The following is a 19,800-nucleotide window of genomic DNA, read 5'->3' as shown; positions in this document are numbered from 1 at the left end:
CCAGGATCCTACCCGGGTTCTTGGCACTGTGAGGCAGCAGTGCTAACCACTGTGCCACCGTGCTGTCCTGCAACTCTCCATTTCTCATGCTTTACCTGAATTTTTCAGAAACCTTCAGACAGCACAGTAGTGAGGCGCGGTGGTACAGTTGGTTAGCAATGCTGCCTCACAGCACCAAGGACCCTGGTTCGATTCCAGTCTTGGGTGACTGTCTGTATGGAGCTTGTATGTTCTCCCGCGTGGGTTTCAGTCCAAAGACTCACTGGTCCAGCTATCCAGTTTATCCTTCAGGATTTGAACATGGACAGAGACGAAATTCTGAGTGTTACGGACCCACAGTAAACTACACTAGATCAGCAAAGTTGGCAGAAAACACTGAATGCAGGTAAATGTAAACTAATACACAGAGGGAAAAGTGAAAGGCAATAGAGCTGAAAAACCAAAATTGAGGATGAGACCTAGTGGAGCAGATACTTTGACGCAAAACAAAAATGGGGGTGGGGGGGGTGCAGAAGGAGGCTGCAAGCAAAAATTCAAAACGCAATTCTGATTTGCAACACTGAAGATAAAAGGAAGAAAATCATCTTGAAATAGATGCATAATTGATTACACCACATGTAGCTCTGGGAACATCAGAGTAAGACTGCTGAAGCCATGGAAAAGGTACAGAAGATTCAATAGCATTATATAGTTTTGAAGAGTTATAAAAAAATATAAAAAGGGAGACTTTAAAATAGTTTTACCCTCCCACCGTCCCCCCAAACAACTGAAGCAGAAACGGTTAAGGGCAATACAATTGAAGGGCTTGGCTAGTGGGCGGCATGGTAGCACAGTGGTTAGCACTGTTGTTTCACAGCGCCAGGGTTTGCAGTTCAATTCCCAGCTTGGGCCACTGTCTGTGCGAAATCTGCATGTTCTCCCCGTGCCTGCGTGGGTTTACTCCGGGCGCTCCGGTTTCCTCCCACAAGTCCCAAAAAACATGCTGTTAGGTATTTTGGACATTCTGATTCTCCGTGTACCCGAACAGGTGCTGGAATGTGGCGGCTGGGGGATTTTCACAGTAACTTCATTGCAGTGTTAACATAAGCCTACTTGTGACAATAAAGATCACAAAGAAAGATTATTATTATAAAGATTATATTATTATAATAGCAAAAGATCATTTTCCATCAGTTGGCAATAAGTGGTTATAAACTTGGGACTCAGTACAGTGGCAGAATGAAGGAGGAATTAAGAATTTATTTCAGAGTTTTATTAGAACATCGAATGCTTCACCACAGGAGGCTATTGAGAATAGAATTCCTTTACAAAGGAACAAATTGCTATGTGAAAGTTATGGAAAAAAGGCAAGGAAATTGGATTAATAGTGACAGCCCCTGATGAAGAACTATCATCAGCACGGTTGTCGAGATTCCCTCTGTGCTGCTATTTTTATTACAACTGCAAATTTACAACTAATATACACTCCAAACCGTTTCTCAAGAGAGTGTTCAAAGTTTAAAATTATAACGTCCTGTCCTCTGCACAGATCAGGCTCATGTAAACAGTCTGCCTGACCTAGATTTAACTTGGAGAACCATTAGCCCACAATTCAAGCAGGTACTGTATTACCCAGAGTTCACTCTCCCTGTACTCTGGAAAACACTTCACATCATTCCGACCATGGCTGATGAGAATTTGGAATCAGTTTCCAAGTACAAAATCTCAAGCTGAAAAATAGAACTAGTCATGTATCGAGGAGAATTTGATTATCACTTAAATGATCAAGAAAAAAAAGCACAGTTCCTTTAAATTTCTGGGTCAAGAAATTAAGTTGCTATTTTAAATGAGCTGCAAAAAGACAATAAGGTAACAAGTTTGTTCAGAGATTAATTCTGGAATAATTCGCTGCACGGGAGAGCTTTTGAGAGTTTAAAAATTAGTCACTCGGGCCAATAAGAAACCAAATACAGGTCTTGAACAAAGCTACTGAAAGTTCAAATATTTGCTGGTTCGAGAACATACTCAGAAAGCTCAGCTCTGAAGCGCCAATTCCTGCTGTTGTCCGTTACCATAAATTCTTGGAGCTGAGAGAGGTATTCCCTTCTCTTTTCTGCTTCGAGCAACTGTGGAAGCAAAAAAAAAAAACACATTTTAAAAAGGGCAATTTAAATAGATGTCAGCACACAGGCACATTTGAAAAACAAGGCAATTGGCACATGTTTGAGTACAGCAGACTATGGCCAAAATTCTCCGGCCGTTGCGATTCTTTCCTACCAGCAGCACAATCCCACCAGTTCCCCAGCAGCATGGGGTGGTTTCAATAGGAAATCCCATTGACAAACGACAGGAATAGAGAATCACGCCGCCAGCAAATGGTGCGCCACGGAGAAATACATGGTTGGGGAACTGGAGAATCCAGCCCTATATGAAGCTGTCATATTTAGGTTTTCAGAATTAACTTTCAGATCAGAATTTAATGTGTCAGGTGTCAATGTTTACAACCACATCGGTGTTCTGCTCAAAATAGTTACAGTTTCCAAGCTGACTTCTCCAACTTTCTGGTTTCCCCAATGTATACTGAAATATTTAGCGAGCTTTGTGCAAGGATTGAATTGGTGAGTTGAACACTTTACTTCTTGGTGACCTAGTGACCATAGCAAACATTTTCAAGTTAGGTACAGCATGATTCAAATGTGGAATAAAATTCCATCTAACATACTCCAGTTTTGGCCCAACATCAGGCGGAACACCAGCCAGTTCCAAGTTCTTCCATATTCTTCACTTCCGTCCACTGGCTTTACGGTAGGTTAACACTATTTTATCACCATTCGCTGTTCACATCAGTGCCATGTAAACAGGACTGGCTAGACAGCAATCAGGAACAGTGGTTGATGCTCCCTTCTATAAACAGACTGATTGTGTCACCCCTACTGCTACCGCAGATCAACATCACCTATTCAGCAGACCTGATTCAGCAAGGATCAAATCTGTGACCTTTCTGTATGCAACCACTGACTTGTCAATTTCACTAAGCATTCCGACAGCCAGAAAGAGAAAGATAGTTTACATCCTATCCTTAGAAGCTGCATTTGAGAGCAGTTGAATAAATTTGGTTTGTTCCCACTGGAACGACGGAGGTTGAGGGGCGACCTGATAGAGGTCTACAAAATTATGAGGGGCATAGACAGAGTGGATAGTCAGAGGCTTTTCCCAGGGTAGAGGGGTCAATTACTAGGGGGCATAGGTTTAAGGTGCGAGGGACAAGGTTTAGAGGAGATGTACGAGGCAAGTTGTTTTTGTTTTTTTTTGTACAGAGGGTAGTGGGTGTCTGGAACTCGCTGCCAGAGGAGGTGCCAGAGGAGGTGGTGGAAGCAGGGACAATAGTGACATTTAAGGGGCATCTTGACAAATACATGAATAGGATGGGAATAGAGGGATATAGACACAGGAAGTGTAGAAGATTTTAGTTTAGACAGGCAGCATGGTTGGCACGGGCTTGGAGGGGCGAAGGGCCTGTTCTTGTGCTGTACTTTTCTTTGCTCTTTGTTCAAAGTCCCAGAAGTATAATGACAAGACTGCAAAAACCTTGCACCACTCTGTAGTCGCTGAGTTGGCAGATTAGTCATTACAATTTAGAAACTACCTTCAAGAAGTCATACAAGTGCTTCAGGACGCCTATCCGTACTTCATCAAGATCTTTCAAAAAACCATTAAAAACAGGAACTAGATCTGCTGCAGTCAACTGATCTCCGAGAATGACTGCCAGCTCATGAATGGAGAATGCAAGAGTCCTTCGAACCTTCCACTGAAAATAAAAATAAAGAACACTTAACACAAATTAAGCAGAATAACAGTACTAAATGTTGATTTATGCATTTAAACTCATTGTACAATTATATCAGTTGCTAATCATGCTGGTGCATGTAGGCAGTTGAATTATGAATGAGGCCGCTCCTCAATACCAGGTTCTCTTTCTCATTGATCTCTTCTCAATGGCAATTAGGGCCTGCAGAAAATGTTGGCCTTGGTAGAGATACTTATGTCCCATTAAAGAATAAAAAAAGCTCCACAGTACAAGACAAAAAGCATTGCAACATTTGGCTTTCATCAAAATGAGATTAATCTAAATGTTTAAAAAGTAAATCCTTACATAATTAATCCAGTGAACCTTGTTTAGATTCACTGTGAAACAGTGAAAGAGATGAAAATTATTTTTATTTTAAAAAATTTCCTAACTTGGTATAAGAGTAAGGATTTACTTCCTAACTTGGTATTTACATTATCCAGCACAGAAAACCCCTTCGGCCCATTGCTCCTGTGCCGGTCAAAAACAGCCACTCAACCATTCTAATCCCATTTCCCCGTACTTGGCCCTTGGCCCGTATGCCCTGGGATCACACATCTAAATACTTTGTAAATGTTATGAGGGTCTCTGCCTCCACCATCCTTTCAGTGAATTCCAGACTCCACCACCCTATGGTGAAAAAGTTTTTCCTCACATCCCCTCTCAACCTCCTGCCCCTTACCTTAAAAACTATGCTCCCAGTCATTGATCCCTCCAGCAAGCGGAAATGTTTCTTCCTATCTAATCTTATCTATGCCCCTTATAATTTCATACATTTCAATCATGTCCGTCCCCCACCCTCAGTCCTCCTCTGCTCCAAGGAAAACATTCCAAGTCTATCCAATGTCTCTTCAAAACTAAAACACTCTCCAGCCCGGGCAACACCTCTGTACATCTCCTCCATACCCTTTCCAATGCTATCACATCCCTCATAATGTGGGTTCCAGAACTGCATGCAATACTCTAGCTGTGGCCTAACCAATGTTTTCGTAGAATCCCTACAGTGCAGGAGGCCATTCAGCCCATCGGGTCTGCACCGATCCTCTGAAAGAGCACCCTGCCTAGACCCACTCCGCCGTCCTATCCCTGTAACCCCACCTAACCTGTACACACTGGACACTAAAAGGGAAATTTAGCATCGCCAATCCACCTAATCTGCACATCTTTGGACTGTGGAAGGAAACCAGAGCACCTGGAGGAAACCCACACAGACACGGGGAAAATGTGTAAACTCCACAGTTACCCAAGGCTGGAATTGAACCTGTGTCTCTGGCGCTGTGAGGCAGCAGTGCTACCTATTCTGCTATTTTGGTTACAGGGAGCACAAGGGCCCAATTTACAGGTGTGATGCAACAGAGAAGTAACCCCCCCCCCCCCAAAATGATACAGTACTCTATAGATAACCCACAATAACTTTCCAAACAACATCTGTAAATCAAAAAACCCTTATTATCAAAGACAGTAGGTTTGCATTCCTTACAGAAACAGGTATTACTTTGAAATCAAGTGATCTGGAGACATTCTTTAGAATGTCCCATTTTATTCAGTTTTACATTAAGTATTTAGATCGGTCATGTGAGAGTCTCTTTAAGAAAAGTGTGTTTCATCAAATGGCTGCAGTGATGTCATTGTGGGTGGAGCTCGAATGTGATTCTGTCCTTTACTTTTGTTTTGAGCTGGGAGCTGCTCCATGTCTTAGTTTCACTTTCAGTTGGAGAGCTGCATTCAAACCAAGCAGATGTATGTATTGATCCCCCTCTGCAATCTAAAGAATGTCTCCAGATCACTTGATTTCAAAGTAATATCTGTTTCTGTAAGGAATGCAAACCTACTGTCTTTGATAATAAGGGTTTTTTGATTTACGGATGTTGTTTGGAAAGTTATTAAGGGTTATCTATAGAGTACGGTATCATTTTGGGGGGGGGGGGGTTATCAGTGTTGGTAGTTGGTAAGATGATTACTGTGGATTTATAAAATGTTAACTGGATTCATAGAATAAACATTGTTTTTCTTTTAAAAATACTTTTAGTTCTCTGTTGCATCACACCTGTAAATTGGGCCCTTGTGCTCCCCGTAACCAAAATCTATTAGATGTTGTGGGTCAGGGGAACTCCGTAATATACTTTGGTGTTCTCCAAACCCTGGCCCATAATAGATCACCATCACTAAACCATCAGAGGGTCGGTGCAGACTCGACGGGCCAAATGGCCTCTTTCAGTACTGTAGGGATTCTCCACATAGTTATGTAATTTTGTTTACACTGTCCTGATGGAACGCCCGCGCCCAAAATTAACTATACTGTTCGACACGCGTTTCATTTTCCCACTTTTTAATGTATTATTTTACTTTCCAAATTAGTGTCAGGTTCAGAAAACTGGAAACCAATGAAGCTGGCAGAGAGTGACTTCAGCCTACAATTTTCCCGTGTATTCAAATCAAGTATCTAACTCATTGTGCCACCCAACCGAACATCAAATACTCTCCCTGATGTTACAACAGATTAAAATGAGAAACCGAGATTTCAGCTTAAATTTAACAACTTCATAAACACTCCTATTGTTGAATATAATTTCCAATTTTAAATATGATTGCATGCACAAAGTAGTGTAAGGGGTTATACCAAATGATCAATAAAATCCAGGAGAGATGACACATGGTGGGAATTGGTGCCAAAGACAGAACCACTAGATTTCCTTTGTGTCCAACTTTAGTGAGCATCAGCTAGACCAGGGGTGGGCAAACTACGGCCCGCGGCGAAGGTCTTTATGCGGCCCACCAAGATAAAGGCATTAAAAAAAAAATTTAAATTAAATTTTTTTTAAAATAAGGTTAATGGGGGGGGGGGGGGGGGGGGGGGGGGTGCTGGCTGTTGGGTTACTGGTATAGGGTGGATACGTTGACTTGAGTAGGGTGATCATTGCTCGGCACAACATCGAGGGCCGAAGGGCCTGTTCTGTGCTGTACTGTTCTATGTTCTATATGAGGCGCCCAGAATCATAACCGGGTGAAGCGCCATTTTTGAAAAGTAGAGAAAAAGAGGGCTAAAGGCAGGATGCCGCAGGGGGAAGCGCTGAGGTATATGCCGCACGCTAATTGGTTACAACCGGGACTATTAATTAATATACTATGCGGCCCTTTAAATTGTGAATTTCTGAATGTGGCCCTTGCACGGAAAAGTTTGCCCACCCCTGAGCTAGACATTATACAGCAGAGGGCATCGTAGCCAAACCAAATTCTCATCCAATTTGAACTTTTGTACCAAAGGGTCTTTTATAACTCCAGGCACCGAGGCCAAATGCAATGCTCTAGACTTACAAATGCCCCAATGAAAATCATCACCACAGATCTTTAGGGTTAGTCGAGATGAAATAATTTGGATTACAACTTTTTCTCTGTGTAAAACGGCACAGACTGCATAATATTAGTTTTCAGAACTGCATAATTACACCATGTACCTGCATGTCTGAAGCCAGTATCTCATAGGTATTTTTCAGACAGTGCCAGTTTTGCCGACCCAAAGTGAATGCTACACCAGGGAGACTGTAAGCGCAGTGCTTGGCTATCTCTGTATCAACAGTCTGGGCACGGGAAGGCTCAGTCATTGAAAGGTATTGATCGAGCAAAGCTTGAGGGATCACATCCTGAAAATATTGAAGAGAAAAAGTTAAATTAACAGTCTAGATCTTATAATATAATAAACTTTATTGCACAATACTATTCTTTATTGGAAGGCTGTTTTGTGAATAATTACATACCTCATTTTCACATTCAGCCTCTCCCTATACTCCCAAATCTCCATCACCATTCATAGATACATAGAAGATAGGAGCAGGAGGAGGTCTTTTGGCCCTTCTAGACTGCTCCACTGTTTATCACGATCATGGCTGATCATCCAACTCAAGAGCCTAATCCTGCTTTCTCCCCCTAACCTTTGATCCCAATCGCCCCAAGTGCTATATCTAGCCGCTACTTGAATATATTCAATGTTTTAGCATCAACTACTTCCTGTGGTAATCATTTCCACAGGCACACTCTTTGGGTGAAGAAATGCCTCCTCAACCCTGTCCGAAATGGTTTATCCTGAATCCTCAGACAGTGACCCCTGGTTCTGGACTCACCCACCATCAGGAACATCTTCCCTGCATTTATCCTGTCTAGTCCTGTTAGAATTTTACAAGTCTCTGAGATCCCCCCTCATTCTTCTGAACTCCAGCGAGAATAATGCTAACCTAGTCAATCTCTCTGCATATGACTGTCCCACCATCCTTGGAATCAATCTGGTAAATCTTCGCTGAACTCCCTCGAGATCAAGAACATCCTTCCTCATAAGGAGACCAAAACTGCACACAATACTCCAGGTGTGGCCTCACCAAGCCCCTGGCACCAGGGGCTGGTTTAGCTCACAAGGCTAAATCGCTGGCTTTTAAAGCAGACCAAGCAGGCCAGCAGCACGGTTCGATTCCCGTACCAGCCTCCCCGGACAGGCGCCAGAATGTGGCGACTTGGGGCTTTTCCCAGTAACTTCATTGAAGCCTACTCGTGACAATAAGCGATTTTCATTTCATATAATTGCAGCACATCCCTGCTCCTGTACTTGAAACCTCTCGCAATGAAGGCCAACATACCATTCGCCTTCTTTACCACCTGCTGCACCTGCATGCTTACCTTCAGCGACTGGTGCACAAGGACACCCAGGTCCCACTGCACACTCCTCCCAATTTACATCCATTCAGGTAGTAATCTTCTTTCCTGTTTTTGCTTCCAAAGTGAATAACCTCACTTATCCAAATAATACTGCATCTGCTATCGATTTGCCCACTCGCCCAATCGGTCCAGATCTTGGTGCAGGATCTCTGCATCCTCGTCACAGTTCACCCTCCCACCCAACTTGGTTATCATCTGCAAACTTTAGGATGATATATTTTGTTCCCTCATCCAAATCATTAATATATATTGTGAATAGCTGGGGTCCCAGCACCAATCCCTGTGGTACCCCACTAGTTACTGCCTGCTAATTTGAAAAGGACCCATTAATCCCTACTCTTTCCTCTCTGCCAACCAGTTTTCCATCCACCTCAATATACTTCCCCCAATCCCATGCGCTTTAATCTTGCACAATAATCTCTTGTGCAGGACTTTGTCAAATGCCTTCTGAAAGTCCAAATATACCACATCGACTGGCTCCCCCTGGTCAACTGTACTGGTTACATCTTCAAAGAATTCCAACAGATTTATTAAGCATAATTTTCCCTTCATAAACCAAGTTGACTTGGACTGAACCTGCTACTGCTTTCCAAATGTTCCGCAAAAAGTCCTTGATTCAAGGATTTTCCCCACTACTGATGTTAGGCTTACTGGCCGATAATTCCCTTTTTTTTCTCTATCTCCCTTTTTTAATATTGGGAGTGACATTAGCTACCGTCCAATCTGCAGGGACTGTTCCAGAATAGAATCCCAGAAGATGACCACCAATGAATCCACTATTTCGAGAGCCATCTCCTTAAGCACTCTGGGATGCAGATTATCAGGCCCTGGTGATTTATCCGCCTTCAATCCCATCAATTTTCCCAGCACCATTTCTCTACTAATATTCATCTCCCTCAGTTATTCCCTCTCATACACTTTTCATTTTCCAACATTTCTGGTATCCGATTTGTGTTCTCTTTTGTGACGACAGAACCAACATATGTATTCATTGGTCAGCCATTTCTTTGTCCCTTATTATACATTCCCCTGTTTGTGTCTGTAGGGGTCCTGCATTTGTTTTTAACCAATCTCGTTCTTTTCACAGAAATTCTTAGTGTCAGTCTTCTTGTTCCCTGCAAGCTTACTTTTGTACTGTACTTTCCCCATCTTAATCAATCCCTTCGTCCTTCTTTGCTGAATTCTAAACTTCTCACAATCCTCAGACTTATTATTTTTCTTGGCCAATCTGTGTGCTTCTTCCTTGGATCGGATACTATTTCTAATTTCCTTTGTAAGCCATGGATTGGCCCTCTTACCCATTTTGCTTTTGTACCAGACAGGAATGAACAATTGCTGTAGTTCCCCCAAGCGTTCCTTGAATGTTTGCCATTGCCTATCCACTGTCATCCCTTTAAGTAACTCTCCCCAATCTATCAAGGCCAATGCACGCCTCATATCTTCATAGTTTCCTTTATTAAGATTCAGCACTCTAGTCTTCGACTCAACTACTTCACTCTCCACCTTGATAAAAAATTCTATGTTATGGTCGTTCATCCCCAAGGGGTCTCACACAGCCAGATTGACAATGAGTGCCTTCTCATTACACAATTCCCAGTCTAAGATGGCCTGCTCTCGTGTTGGTTCATCCCGTATACACTCCAGGAATTCCTCCTCTGCAGCTAATTTGATTTGCCCAATCTATGTAGAGATTAAAATCACCCATGATCACCGATATTCCCTTATTCCCTTACTGTGGTGATCACACTTTCAAGATTTTGTAAACATGTACTTTCCACACGAGGTACTGACAGTACTGGTCCCTAATCACCATGCAACCCAAGTCAAGGACATTAACTCAGCTAACTCTACAAGTGAAACCCAGGATCCTAACCACCCAGAAAAACGGTAACTTTAGAAAATTAAAAAGGTTTTCTGATGGATTGGCTGAAACATGTATTTTTCTTCCCTCACAGAATGTTCATTCATAATTAAATTCACATTTCAAAAGGAGAGTACTGAATTATTTACTGTACCCAATCCGTGGCTGCTAATCTCAAAAGTTTGCAAAGTGAGTATGATCTCATTTCGGTTTGAATGTACGGGATTTTCTTTTTAAAAGTACTGATCCTGGAATACTTTCAAAATGTGTGCAACAATGCAACTGGGCTAGTTCCCTGCTGAACATTAATCAGCTCATGTTTCAAGATATCTTTACATAAGCAAGGCAGAATCGCAAAGCACCACAACAGGTATCTTGGCCAAATTTCTAATCGGACAGGTCTGATTTTCTGATGAGCATTTAAGTTCCTTCAGATGTTCGATTCTGCATAATGGTTTTATTTAAACAGAGTGCATGCAGGTTAGCTAAACATGAAAATGCTTTCAAAGACAATAAACAAAATGGATTTTCTCAAAATGATTAGAGCTTGTACAGAACCAGAGGAAACATTATATCCAGTATATGCAGTTTAAAAATAAAGTCAATCAGCAGGAACCAAGCTCATGTTTACAATGATTCCACTGTGAAAACCATGTCAGAAATCATAGACAGTCAAATCGTCACATTAATCACAATGCTGCATACACCACATTTCTGACCATATTATGAGAGACAATAGGGAGGCAAAATATATGGAGAGATTCCTGCAACCATCTCAATGAGGGCATTGATATAATGCTAGGAGGAAGGATCAATACACAACAAAAGGCGAGAGAGCATGTTACATAAAAAAAAATACTATTTTTTGTATTTAGAGGATGCTTTATTTTTTATTCGTTCATGGGATTTGGGTGTCACTGGCTGGGTCAGCATTTATTGCCCAAAATGAGGGCAGTTAAGAGTCAACCGCATTGTTGGAGTCACATATAGGCCAGAAAGATTTCCTTCCGTAAGGACATGACTGCAACAGTTGGGTTTTGACAACAATCAACGATAGTTTTTTCGGTCAACATTTTAATTCCAGATATTTATTGAATTCAAATTGCACCATCTGCCACGGTGGGATTCGAACCAGTGTCCCTCGGACCAGTGTCCCCAGAGCATTACCATGGGTCTTTGGATGACTTAGTCAAGTGATAATACTACTCTGCCACTGCTTGCTGAAAAATACATGAGAACTAACTTTAAATGAATGCATGTCTATACATTACTGAAAATCTCCATCTCTAATTAAAACAAAAACAAGCAGGTGTGATTTAGAAATAGAATTTCAGGGTTTAACCATACAATCTGTGAATAGTTCCTTTCATAACTTTTGAACGGGCAATGAACATATTAAAATGGGGGCAGCACAGTGGTTAGCACTGCTGCCTCATGGCGCCTCGGACCTGGGTTCGATCCCGGCCCCGGGTCGCCGTCATCAGTGTGGACTGTGCACATTCCATGCGTGTGTGGGTCTCACGCCCACAACCTAAAGTTGTGCAGGGTAGGTGAATTGGCCACACTAAATTGCCCCTTAATTGTAAAAAGAGAATTGTGTACTCTAAATTTATTAAAAAGAAAACATTTTAAAATGACTAAAATAGGTGAATCATCACTCCTTGCAGACGTAAAACATTGTTTAATCAGAATCACACCCAATTATATCGGAATAATATAGTGCTAGATATAAGCTAGACATTACTCTTCAGTAATCTCATGTGCAATGTTACACCTTTGAAACCAATAAATGAAGACGATGAGAACAAAAAACGAATACAGCTTTACTCAAAAGAGAATTAACAAGGGTCCATTCAAAGAATTGAAGAAAAGGTTTTTTAAAAATCCTGCCAATTTCTCTCCCACTTTCCTGAAAGCATCGATTGTTTTGCTGGGCTATTGGTCTGTCAGCTGCCTTTAGTACCTCAGCCAAGTGGTCATGTATACTTAAAAGCAAGAGTTTCTGGCACCAACACAGAATTTTCACTCCCTTATTCAGGGGCTTAAATTGATTCAGCACAGACCAAGCACCGAATTTGAGACCTGGTTGGTATGTATAGCTGAATAGAGTGGAGCCATTTAGTATTATCGGTTCATGGAATAGTAAAAGTAGTGCTTCAGGTCATTGAGGCTGTAAAAAATAAATGTAATGGAATTCTGTGTAAATCCTTAAAAATAAGAATATTGAGGATTTAAGAGGACATTAACGGCAATGCACTAAGATGCTTTTTCAGGATGGCAGCCGGTGACTAGGCGTTCCACAGGCGTCAGTGGTGGGACCACAACTATCACGATATACATTAACAATCTGGAAGAAGGGACTACGGGCATTATTGCTAAGTTTGCTGACGGTACAAAAGGTGCGTAGGAGGGACAGGTAGTGATGAGCAAGTGGAGAGGTTGCAGGAGGACTTGCGCAGGCTGGTAGAGTAGGCAAAAAAGTGGCAGATAGAATACAATGTGGAAAGGTGTGGGTGGGGCAGCACAGTAGCACAATGGCTAGCACTGTTGCTTCACAGTGCCAGGGCCCCAGGTTCAATTCCTGGCTTGGGTCGCTGTCTGTGCGGAGTCTGCACGTTCTCCCTGTGCCTGCGTGGGTTTCCTCTGGGTGCTCCGGTTTCCTCCCACAAGTCCCGAAAGACGCGCCATTAGGTAATTTGGACATTCTGAATTCTCCCTCAGTATACCCGAACAGGCACCGGAATGTGGTGACTAGTGGTTTTTCCACAGTATCTTCATTGCAGTGATAAAGTAAGCCTACTTGTGACAATAAAGATTATTATGCACTTTGGTAGGAAGAATAGAGGCATAGACTATTTTCTAAATGGTTAAAGCTTTGAAATCTGAAGCACAAAGGACTTAGCAGTCCTAGTTCAGGATTCTCTTGCGGTTGATATGCAGGTTCAGTTGGCAGTTAGGAAGGCATTTGGAGAAGGCAAGTATACAAGAGCAGGGATGTAATGCTGAGGCTGTATAAGGCTCTTGTCAAACCCCATTTGGAGTATTGAGAGCAGTTTTGAGCCCCATATCTAAGGAAGCATGTGCTGGCCTTGAAGGGGGTCCAGAGGAGGTTCACAAGAATGTTCTCAGGAGTGAAGGACTGGTCATTAGATAAATGGTTGAGGATGTTGGTCTGTACTCAATGAAGTTTAGAAGGATGAGAAGGGGATCTCTTTGAAACTTCCAGAATGTGGAGAGACCTAGGTAGAGTGGAGATGGAGAAGATATTTTCACAAGTAGGAGAGACCAGGACTAGAGGCCACAGCCTCAGACTGGAGGGATGAATATTTCAAACTGTGATGAAGAGGAATTTCTTCAGCCAGAGAGAGTGGAGAATCTGCGAAACCCCCCGCAGAAGGCTGTGGAGGGCACGTCACTGACTATCTTTAAGACAGAGATAGATAGGTTCTAGATTAATAAGGGAATCAGGGGTTACAGGGTGAGGGCAGGAGAACGAGGAACACATCAACCATGATCAAATGGCAGAGCAGCATTAATGGGCACAATGACCTAATTCTGCTCTGATATCTTATGGTCATAAGCTGCCTGATATTAAAGAACCCTCTTTTGAAGATGTTTACTGTGCAATGAAACAGAATTATTTAAATCATGCAAGAATGAGTAGAGAGAAGCAGCCCATTTCCAATAGTTGATACAATATTTGACGCAACAAATTTAGAAGAGGGGAACTTAAAAAAAATATATATAAATTGAGTATGGTTGCGACATCAACCTTCAAAGGTTGGTGGTTGAGACAGAAAATCACAAGACAAGAATGGATATCTGGATGAAGGACAAGAGATTGAAGGGATTTGGCAACGAGTGGGCAGCACAGTAGCATAGTGGGCAGCACGGTAGCACAAGTGGATAGCACTGTGGTTTCACAGCACCAGGGTCCCAGGTTCAAATCCTCGCTGGGTCACTGTCTGTGCGGAGTCTGCACGTTCTCCCAGTGTCTGCGTGGGTTTCCTCCGGGTGCTCCGGTTTCCTCCCACAGTCCAAAGACGTGCAGATTAGGTGGATTGGCCATGATAAATTGCCCTTAGTGACAAAAAAGGTGAGGAGGGGGTTATTGGGTTGCGGGGATAGGGTGGAAGAGTTGATGGGCCAAATGGCCTCCTTCTGCACTGTATGTTCTATGATGGGTAAATGCATATTTCTTCATGTAAACAAAACTCTGGCATGAATTTAAAGGATAGTCTCTAATGTTGTGTAGGCCCTAAAGCTTGGCTTAGATAAGGAGCATCATGGGCAAAATATGGCTTACTTTAGAGATTATAGATCTGAATTGGGTTGGTAACATGCTGGGAAAGTATAGATATTCTAATGATAATCTTTATTAGTGTCACAAGTAGGCTTACATTAACACTGTAATGATGTTACTGTGAAAATCCCCTAGTCGCCACACTGCAGCTATCTGTTCATGTACACTGAGCGAGATTTCAAAATGTCCAATTCATCTAACAAGCACGTCTTTCAGAACTTGTGGGAGGAAACCAGAGCACCCGGAGGAAACTCACGCTGACAGGGGGAAAACGTGCAGACTCCGCAGACAGTGACTCAAGCCGGGAATCGATCCAGGTCCCTGGCGCTGTGAAGCAAATGTGCTAACCACTGTTACCGTGCCGCCCTCAATCACGTAAGCTCATCTTCTACCGATGAGAACTGAAGCCATTAGTGAGAATGAAGTATTATGCTGCAACATTGTCACCTGTTGGTGCAATAGTAAATGAGATACAAGGAGGGACAAGTATTAAATTTAACATTTAAAACAAACACCCGACATTCCATAGGATCGCCACAGTGCAGAAGGAAGTTAATCGGCCCATTAAGCTGCACCATCCCTTCCAAAAGCACCCTATTTAGGTCCATTTCCCTGTCCTATCCCTGTAACCCCACCTAGGTTAGGTGGAATAGTCATGCTAAATTGCCCCTTATGCTCCAAAGATGTGCAGAGGTTACGGGGATAGGGTGGGGGAGTGGGCCGGGGTCGGGGGCTCTTTCAGAGGGTTGTGTAGACTTGATTGGCCAAATGGCCTCCTTCTGCACTGTAAAAATTCTATGGTTCAAACCTGCACTCGTTGGACTGTGGGGGAAAACCAGAGCACCCGGAGGAAACCCACACAGACATGGGGAGAAAATGAAAACTCCACACAGTCAGAGGCCAGAATTGAACCTAGGTCCCTGGCGCTGAGGCTTCAGTGGTAACCACTGAGCCAAGGCATTGCCCCTTTGCTTAGGAATTGTCCATCAGATGTGCACAAACAAGTTTAAAGTATTTTACATACAAGTAGAGATATATTGCATATTTTACTCAGTCCGCTGTGCTATCTTAAACAGTTTCATCACTATGAGAACCCATGAGATATAACTGTGCTGTATTTTTCTTTGTTCTTTATTCCATCTCATGGGTTCTCAAATCTGTTGCTTAAAAGAACAAAAAATAAGCGTAAAGCTAACATGCAGGTAAAGCAAGCAATCAAGACAATCAGTACGTTGGCCTTTATTGCAAGAGGATTTGAGTAAAGATGTCTGACTGCACTTATATGGAACCTTGATGTGTGCAGCTTTGGTCTCCTTCTTTGCCAAACAAAGGTCCCTGGGATGCAGTGATTGTCCTGTGATGAATGAATAAATAGGCTGGGCCTTTCATTCATCTAAATACCAGAGAACAGAGGTCATCTCATTCAAATATACAAACTTTTTACTGGGCTCGACAGGGCAGATGCAGGAAGGATGTTTCTCCTGGCTGAGGTATCTAGAACCAGGGGACACAATAAGAACTAGGAGCAGGAGTAGGCCATCTGGCCCCTCGAGCCTGCTCCGCCATTCAATGAGATCATGGCTGATCTTTTGTGGACTCAGCTCCACTTTCTGGCCTGAACACCATAACCCTTAATCCCTTTATTCTTCAAAAAAAACTATCTATCTTTATCTTAAAAACATTTAATGAAGGAGCCTCTACTGCTTCACTGGGCAAGGAATTCCATAGATAATCTCAGAATAAGAGGCAGACCATTTAAGACTGAGATAAGGAGCACCTTTCACTCAAAGGGTGGTAAATCTTTGGAATTCTCGTCCGCAGAGGGCTGTGGAGGTCGTCGCTGAATGTGTCCAAGACGGAGATAGTCAAGATTGCTACATATTGACTTCCGGTTGCGGCTATGACCAGCTAAGTCGCACTTTTGGCTGCTCCTGTGAGGAAGGTGTTTTCGGGCCGATTGGAGGGCCCCTAACGGCGCTGGAACGGCGGTTCCCGGTGGGGGAAGGTTCCCAGAGGAGAACCCTGAAAAATTTATGGTCGTTACCCGAAGTGGGGCAGGAAAAAAAGCAGCAGCAGCTCCCCGAAAAAAGCGGGGGAAGAAATCCAAAATGGCGGCCGGCGGCGCACCCGAGGACTGGAGGAAATGGGCGGAGGAGCAGCAGGCCGTTCTCCTGCGCTTCTTCACGGAGCTGAAAGTGGAGCTGCTGGAGTCGATGAACGCGACGACCACCAAGCTGATGGGGGCACAGGCGACCCAAGAGGCGTCAATCCGGGAGCTGCAGCAGGAGATGGCCGTGAGGGAGGAGGAGGCCACGGTCCTCGTGGGAAAGGTGGAGGTGCACGAGGCACTCCACCTGAGGTGGCAAAACAGACTGGAGGAGATGGATACCCGCATGAGGCGGAAAAACCTGAGGATGTTGGGCCTGGCAGAAGGGCTGGAGGGGTCGGACCTCCCGAGGTATGTGGCAGAAATGCTGGGCTCACTGATGGGGGCAGGGGCCGTCCCTTCGCCCCTGGAACTGGAGGAGGCCTACAGAGTAATGGCCAGGAAGCCAAGAGCAAACGAACCTCCGAGGGCGGTGCTGGTTCGGTTCCAGCGATTCAGTGACCGGGAGAGGGTGCTGAGGTGGGCCAAGAGAGAGAGGAGCAGCAAATGGGAGAACTCGACGGTGAGGATCTTTCAGGACTGGAGTGCGGAGGTGGCAAAGCGGCGGGCCCGGTTCAACTGGACGAAGGCGGTGCTGCATGCCAAGAGAATCAGATTCGGGATGCTGCAGCCAGCGCGCTTGTGGGTGACCTATAAGGACCAGCACCACTATTTCGAGTCCCCGGAGGAGGCGTGGGCCTTTGTCCAGGAAGAAAAGCTGGACTCGAACTAGAACCAGGGGATACTTGGCGGTCGTTGCCGCTCTGGTACTTTAAGCTGGACACGTGGCTTTCTTTTGGCTGGATTTTCACTTGGCCGTATTTTTGGACCCTTTTTTTTCTCTCTACCAGTTTTTTCTTTCTTTTTTCTGTTATTTATAATGTTATGTTGGGGGGCGGGGTGGGGGGGGGGGGGGGGGGGGGGAGTGCCGGGGGTATGTGTTTCTTGTGGGGTTTTTGGTTGTTTTGTATTTATCGGTGTGAGATCGGGGACGGGGGTGGAACTGAAGATGGAGGGGCGGGGAGGGGCAGGGCGAAAGCGCAGGCTTTCCTCTGGTTTCCCGCGCACAGGGCAGAGGAGGGAGGGGGGTGGGAGTAAGGGGCGTGGTCAGCAATGGCTCACTTTCCCGCGCTGGAGCGGGGTCAAGGAGGGGTGGTAAGGGGGGGGATGTCCCCCATGCCGGGAGGAGTCGGAGTGTGGCAGGGGCAGCCGGGACAGCGTAAACCAGCTGACTTACGGAAGTACTATGGAGGGTGCATCGCGGCTAGGAAGGGTCCTAGCCATCGCCATGGGGAGCGGGTCAGAAAGGGAGGGCTGACTCGGGGCGAGCAGGTGACAGGATATGGCTAGTCGGCAGGGGAAAGTGGCGGGCTGCCCTTCGACCCGGCTGATCACTTGGAATGTGAGGGGGCTGAATGGGCCGGTCAAGAGAACGAGAGTAATCTCGCATTTGAAGGGACTGAAGGCGGATGTAGCAATGCTACAAGAGACCCATTTGAAGGTGGCGGACCAGGTCCGCCTGAGAAGGGGGTGGGTGGGACAGGTGTTCCACTCAGGACTGGACGCAAAGAACCGGGGGGTGGCGATCCTGGTAGGGAAGAGGGTGTCGTTCATGGCGGCGGAGGTGGTGGCGGATAAAGAGGGTAGATATGTCATGGTGAAGGGTAGGCTACAGGGGGAGAAAGTGGTGATGGTTAACGTGTATGCCCCGAATTGGGACGACGCTGGCTTCATGAGGCGCCTACTGGGCCTCATTCCGGACCTGGAGGCAGGGGGCCTGATCATGGGGGGGGACTTCAACACAGTGCTGGACCCCGTGCTGGACAGATCGAGTTCAAGGACGAGTAGGAGGCCGGCAGCGGCAGAAGTGTTAAAGGGGTTTATGGAGCAGATGGGAGGGGTGGACCCCTGGAGGTTTGGGAGGCCGAGGGCGAGGGAGTATTCCTTTTTCTCCCATGTCCACAGAGTCTATTCTAGAATTGACTTTTTTGTATTGAGCAGGGGACTGATCCCGAAAGTACGGGAAGTGGAGTACTCGGCCATAGCGGTCTCAGACCACGCGCCACACTGGGTAGATTTGGAAATGGGGGAGGCGCGAGACCAGCGCCCGCTGTGGCGCCTGGATGTGGGGTTGCTGGCGGATGAGGAGGTGTGTAAGAGGGTCCGGAAGAGCATTGAAAGCTATCTGGACATTAATGACACGGGGGAGGTGCAGGTGGGGATGGTATGGGAGGCCCTGAAGGCGGTGATCCGGGGGGAGCTGATCTCCATACGGGCACATAGGGAAAGGAGGGAGAGACAGGAGAGGGAGAGGCTGGTGGGGGAGCTTCTGGACGTGGATAGGAAATATGCGGAGGCACCAGAGGAGGGGCTGTTGGGGGAACGGCGCAGTTTGCAGGCTAAGTTTGACCTGTTGACCACCAGAAAGGCGGAGACACAGTGGAGAAGGGCGCAGGGCGCGATTTATGAGTATGGGGAGAAGGCGAGTAGGATGTTGGCGCATCAGCTCCGCAAGCGGGATGCGGCTAGAGAAATTGGGGGAGTGAGGGAGAGGGGTGGGAACGTAGTGCAGAAGGGGCCAGAAGTAAATGGGGTTTTCAGAGACTTCTATAAGGAGCTGTATCGGTCAGAGCCGCCGACGAGGGGAGGGGGGATGGAGGGCTTCTTGAACAAATTGAGGTTCCCCAAGGTCCAAGAGGAGCTGGTAGAGGGGCTGGGGGCGCCGATAGGGTTAGAGGAGCTAGTCAAGGGGATTGGGCATATGCAGTCGGGGAAGGCGCCGGGGCCAGACGGGTTCCCGGTGGAATTTTATAAAAAATATGCGGATTTGGTGGGCCCTGTGCTGGTACGAGCCTTCAACGAGGCATGGGAGGGGGGGGCTCTGCCCCCGACAATGTCGCAGGCACTGATCTCTCTGATCTTGAAGCGGGACAAGGACCCCGTGCAGTGTGGGTCATATA

At 45.3% G+C, this 19,800-nt stretch overlaps 1 protein-coding gene across 11 annotated transcripts in view; it reads right to left on the bottom strand.

Annotated features, from left to right (window-relative positions):
• The window catches only part of ppp4r1 (protein phosphatase 4, regulatory subunit 1), a 105,378-nt gene that overhangs the window by 17,570 nt on the left and 68,008 nt on the right, over window positions 1-19,800 (bottom strand). For 10 of the 11 annotated variants that reach the window (XM_038808677.1, XM_038808678.1, XM_038808684.1 and 7 more), the window contains 3 exons: window positions 7,282-7,467; window positions 3,626-3,787; window positions 2,005-2,105 (listed from right to left, as the gene is read on the bottom strand). In XM_038808677.1, the coding sequence (XP_038664605.1) occupies window positions 2,005-2,105; window positions 3,626-3,787; window positions 7,282-7,467 (449 nt within the window). Of the gene's footprint in view, window positions 1-95; window positions 286-2,004; window positions 2,106-3,625; window positions 3,788-7,281; window positions 7,468-19,800 lie in introns of all 11 variants that reach the window. The other variant, XR_005462022.1, reaches the window with a different exon arrangement.

The sequence above is a fragment of the Scyliorhinus canicula genome, chromosome 10 (genome assembly GCF_902713615.1).
Source record: "Scyliorhinus canicula chromosome 10, sScyCan1.1, whole genome shotgun sequence".
NCBI classification, from domain to species: domain Eukaryota; kingdom Metazoa; phylum Chordata; class Chondrichthyes; order Carcharhiniformes; family Scyliorhinidae; genus Scyliorhinus; species Scyliorhinus canicula.
Note: the sequence above shows the minus strand (reverse complement) of the source record. Positions and strands in the feature narration are given on the sequence as shown.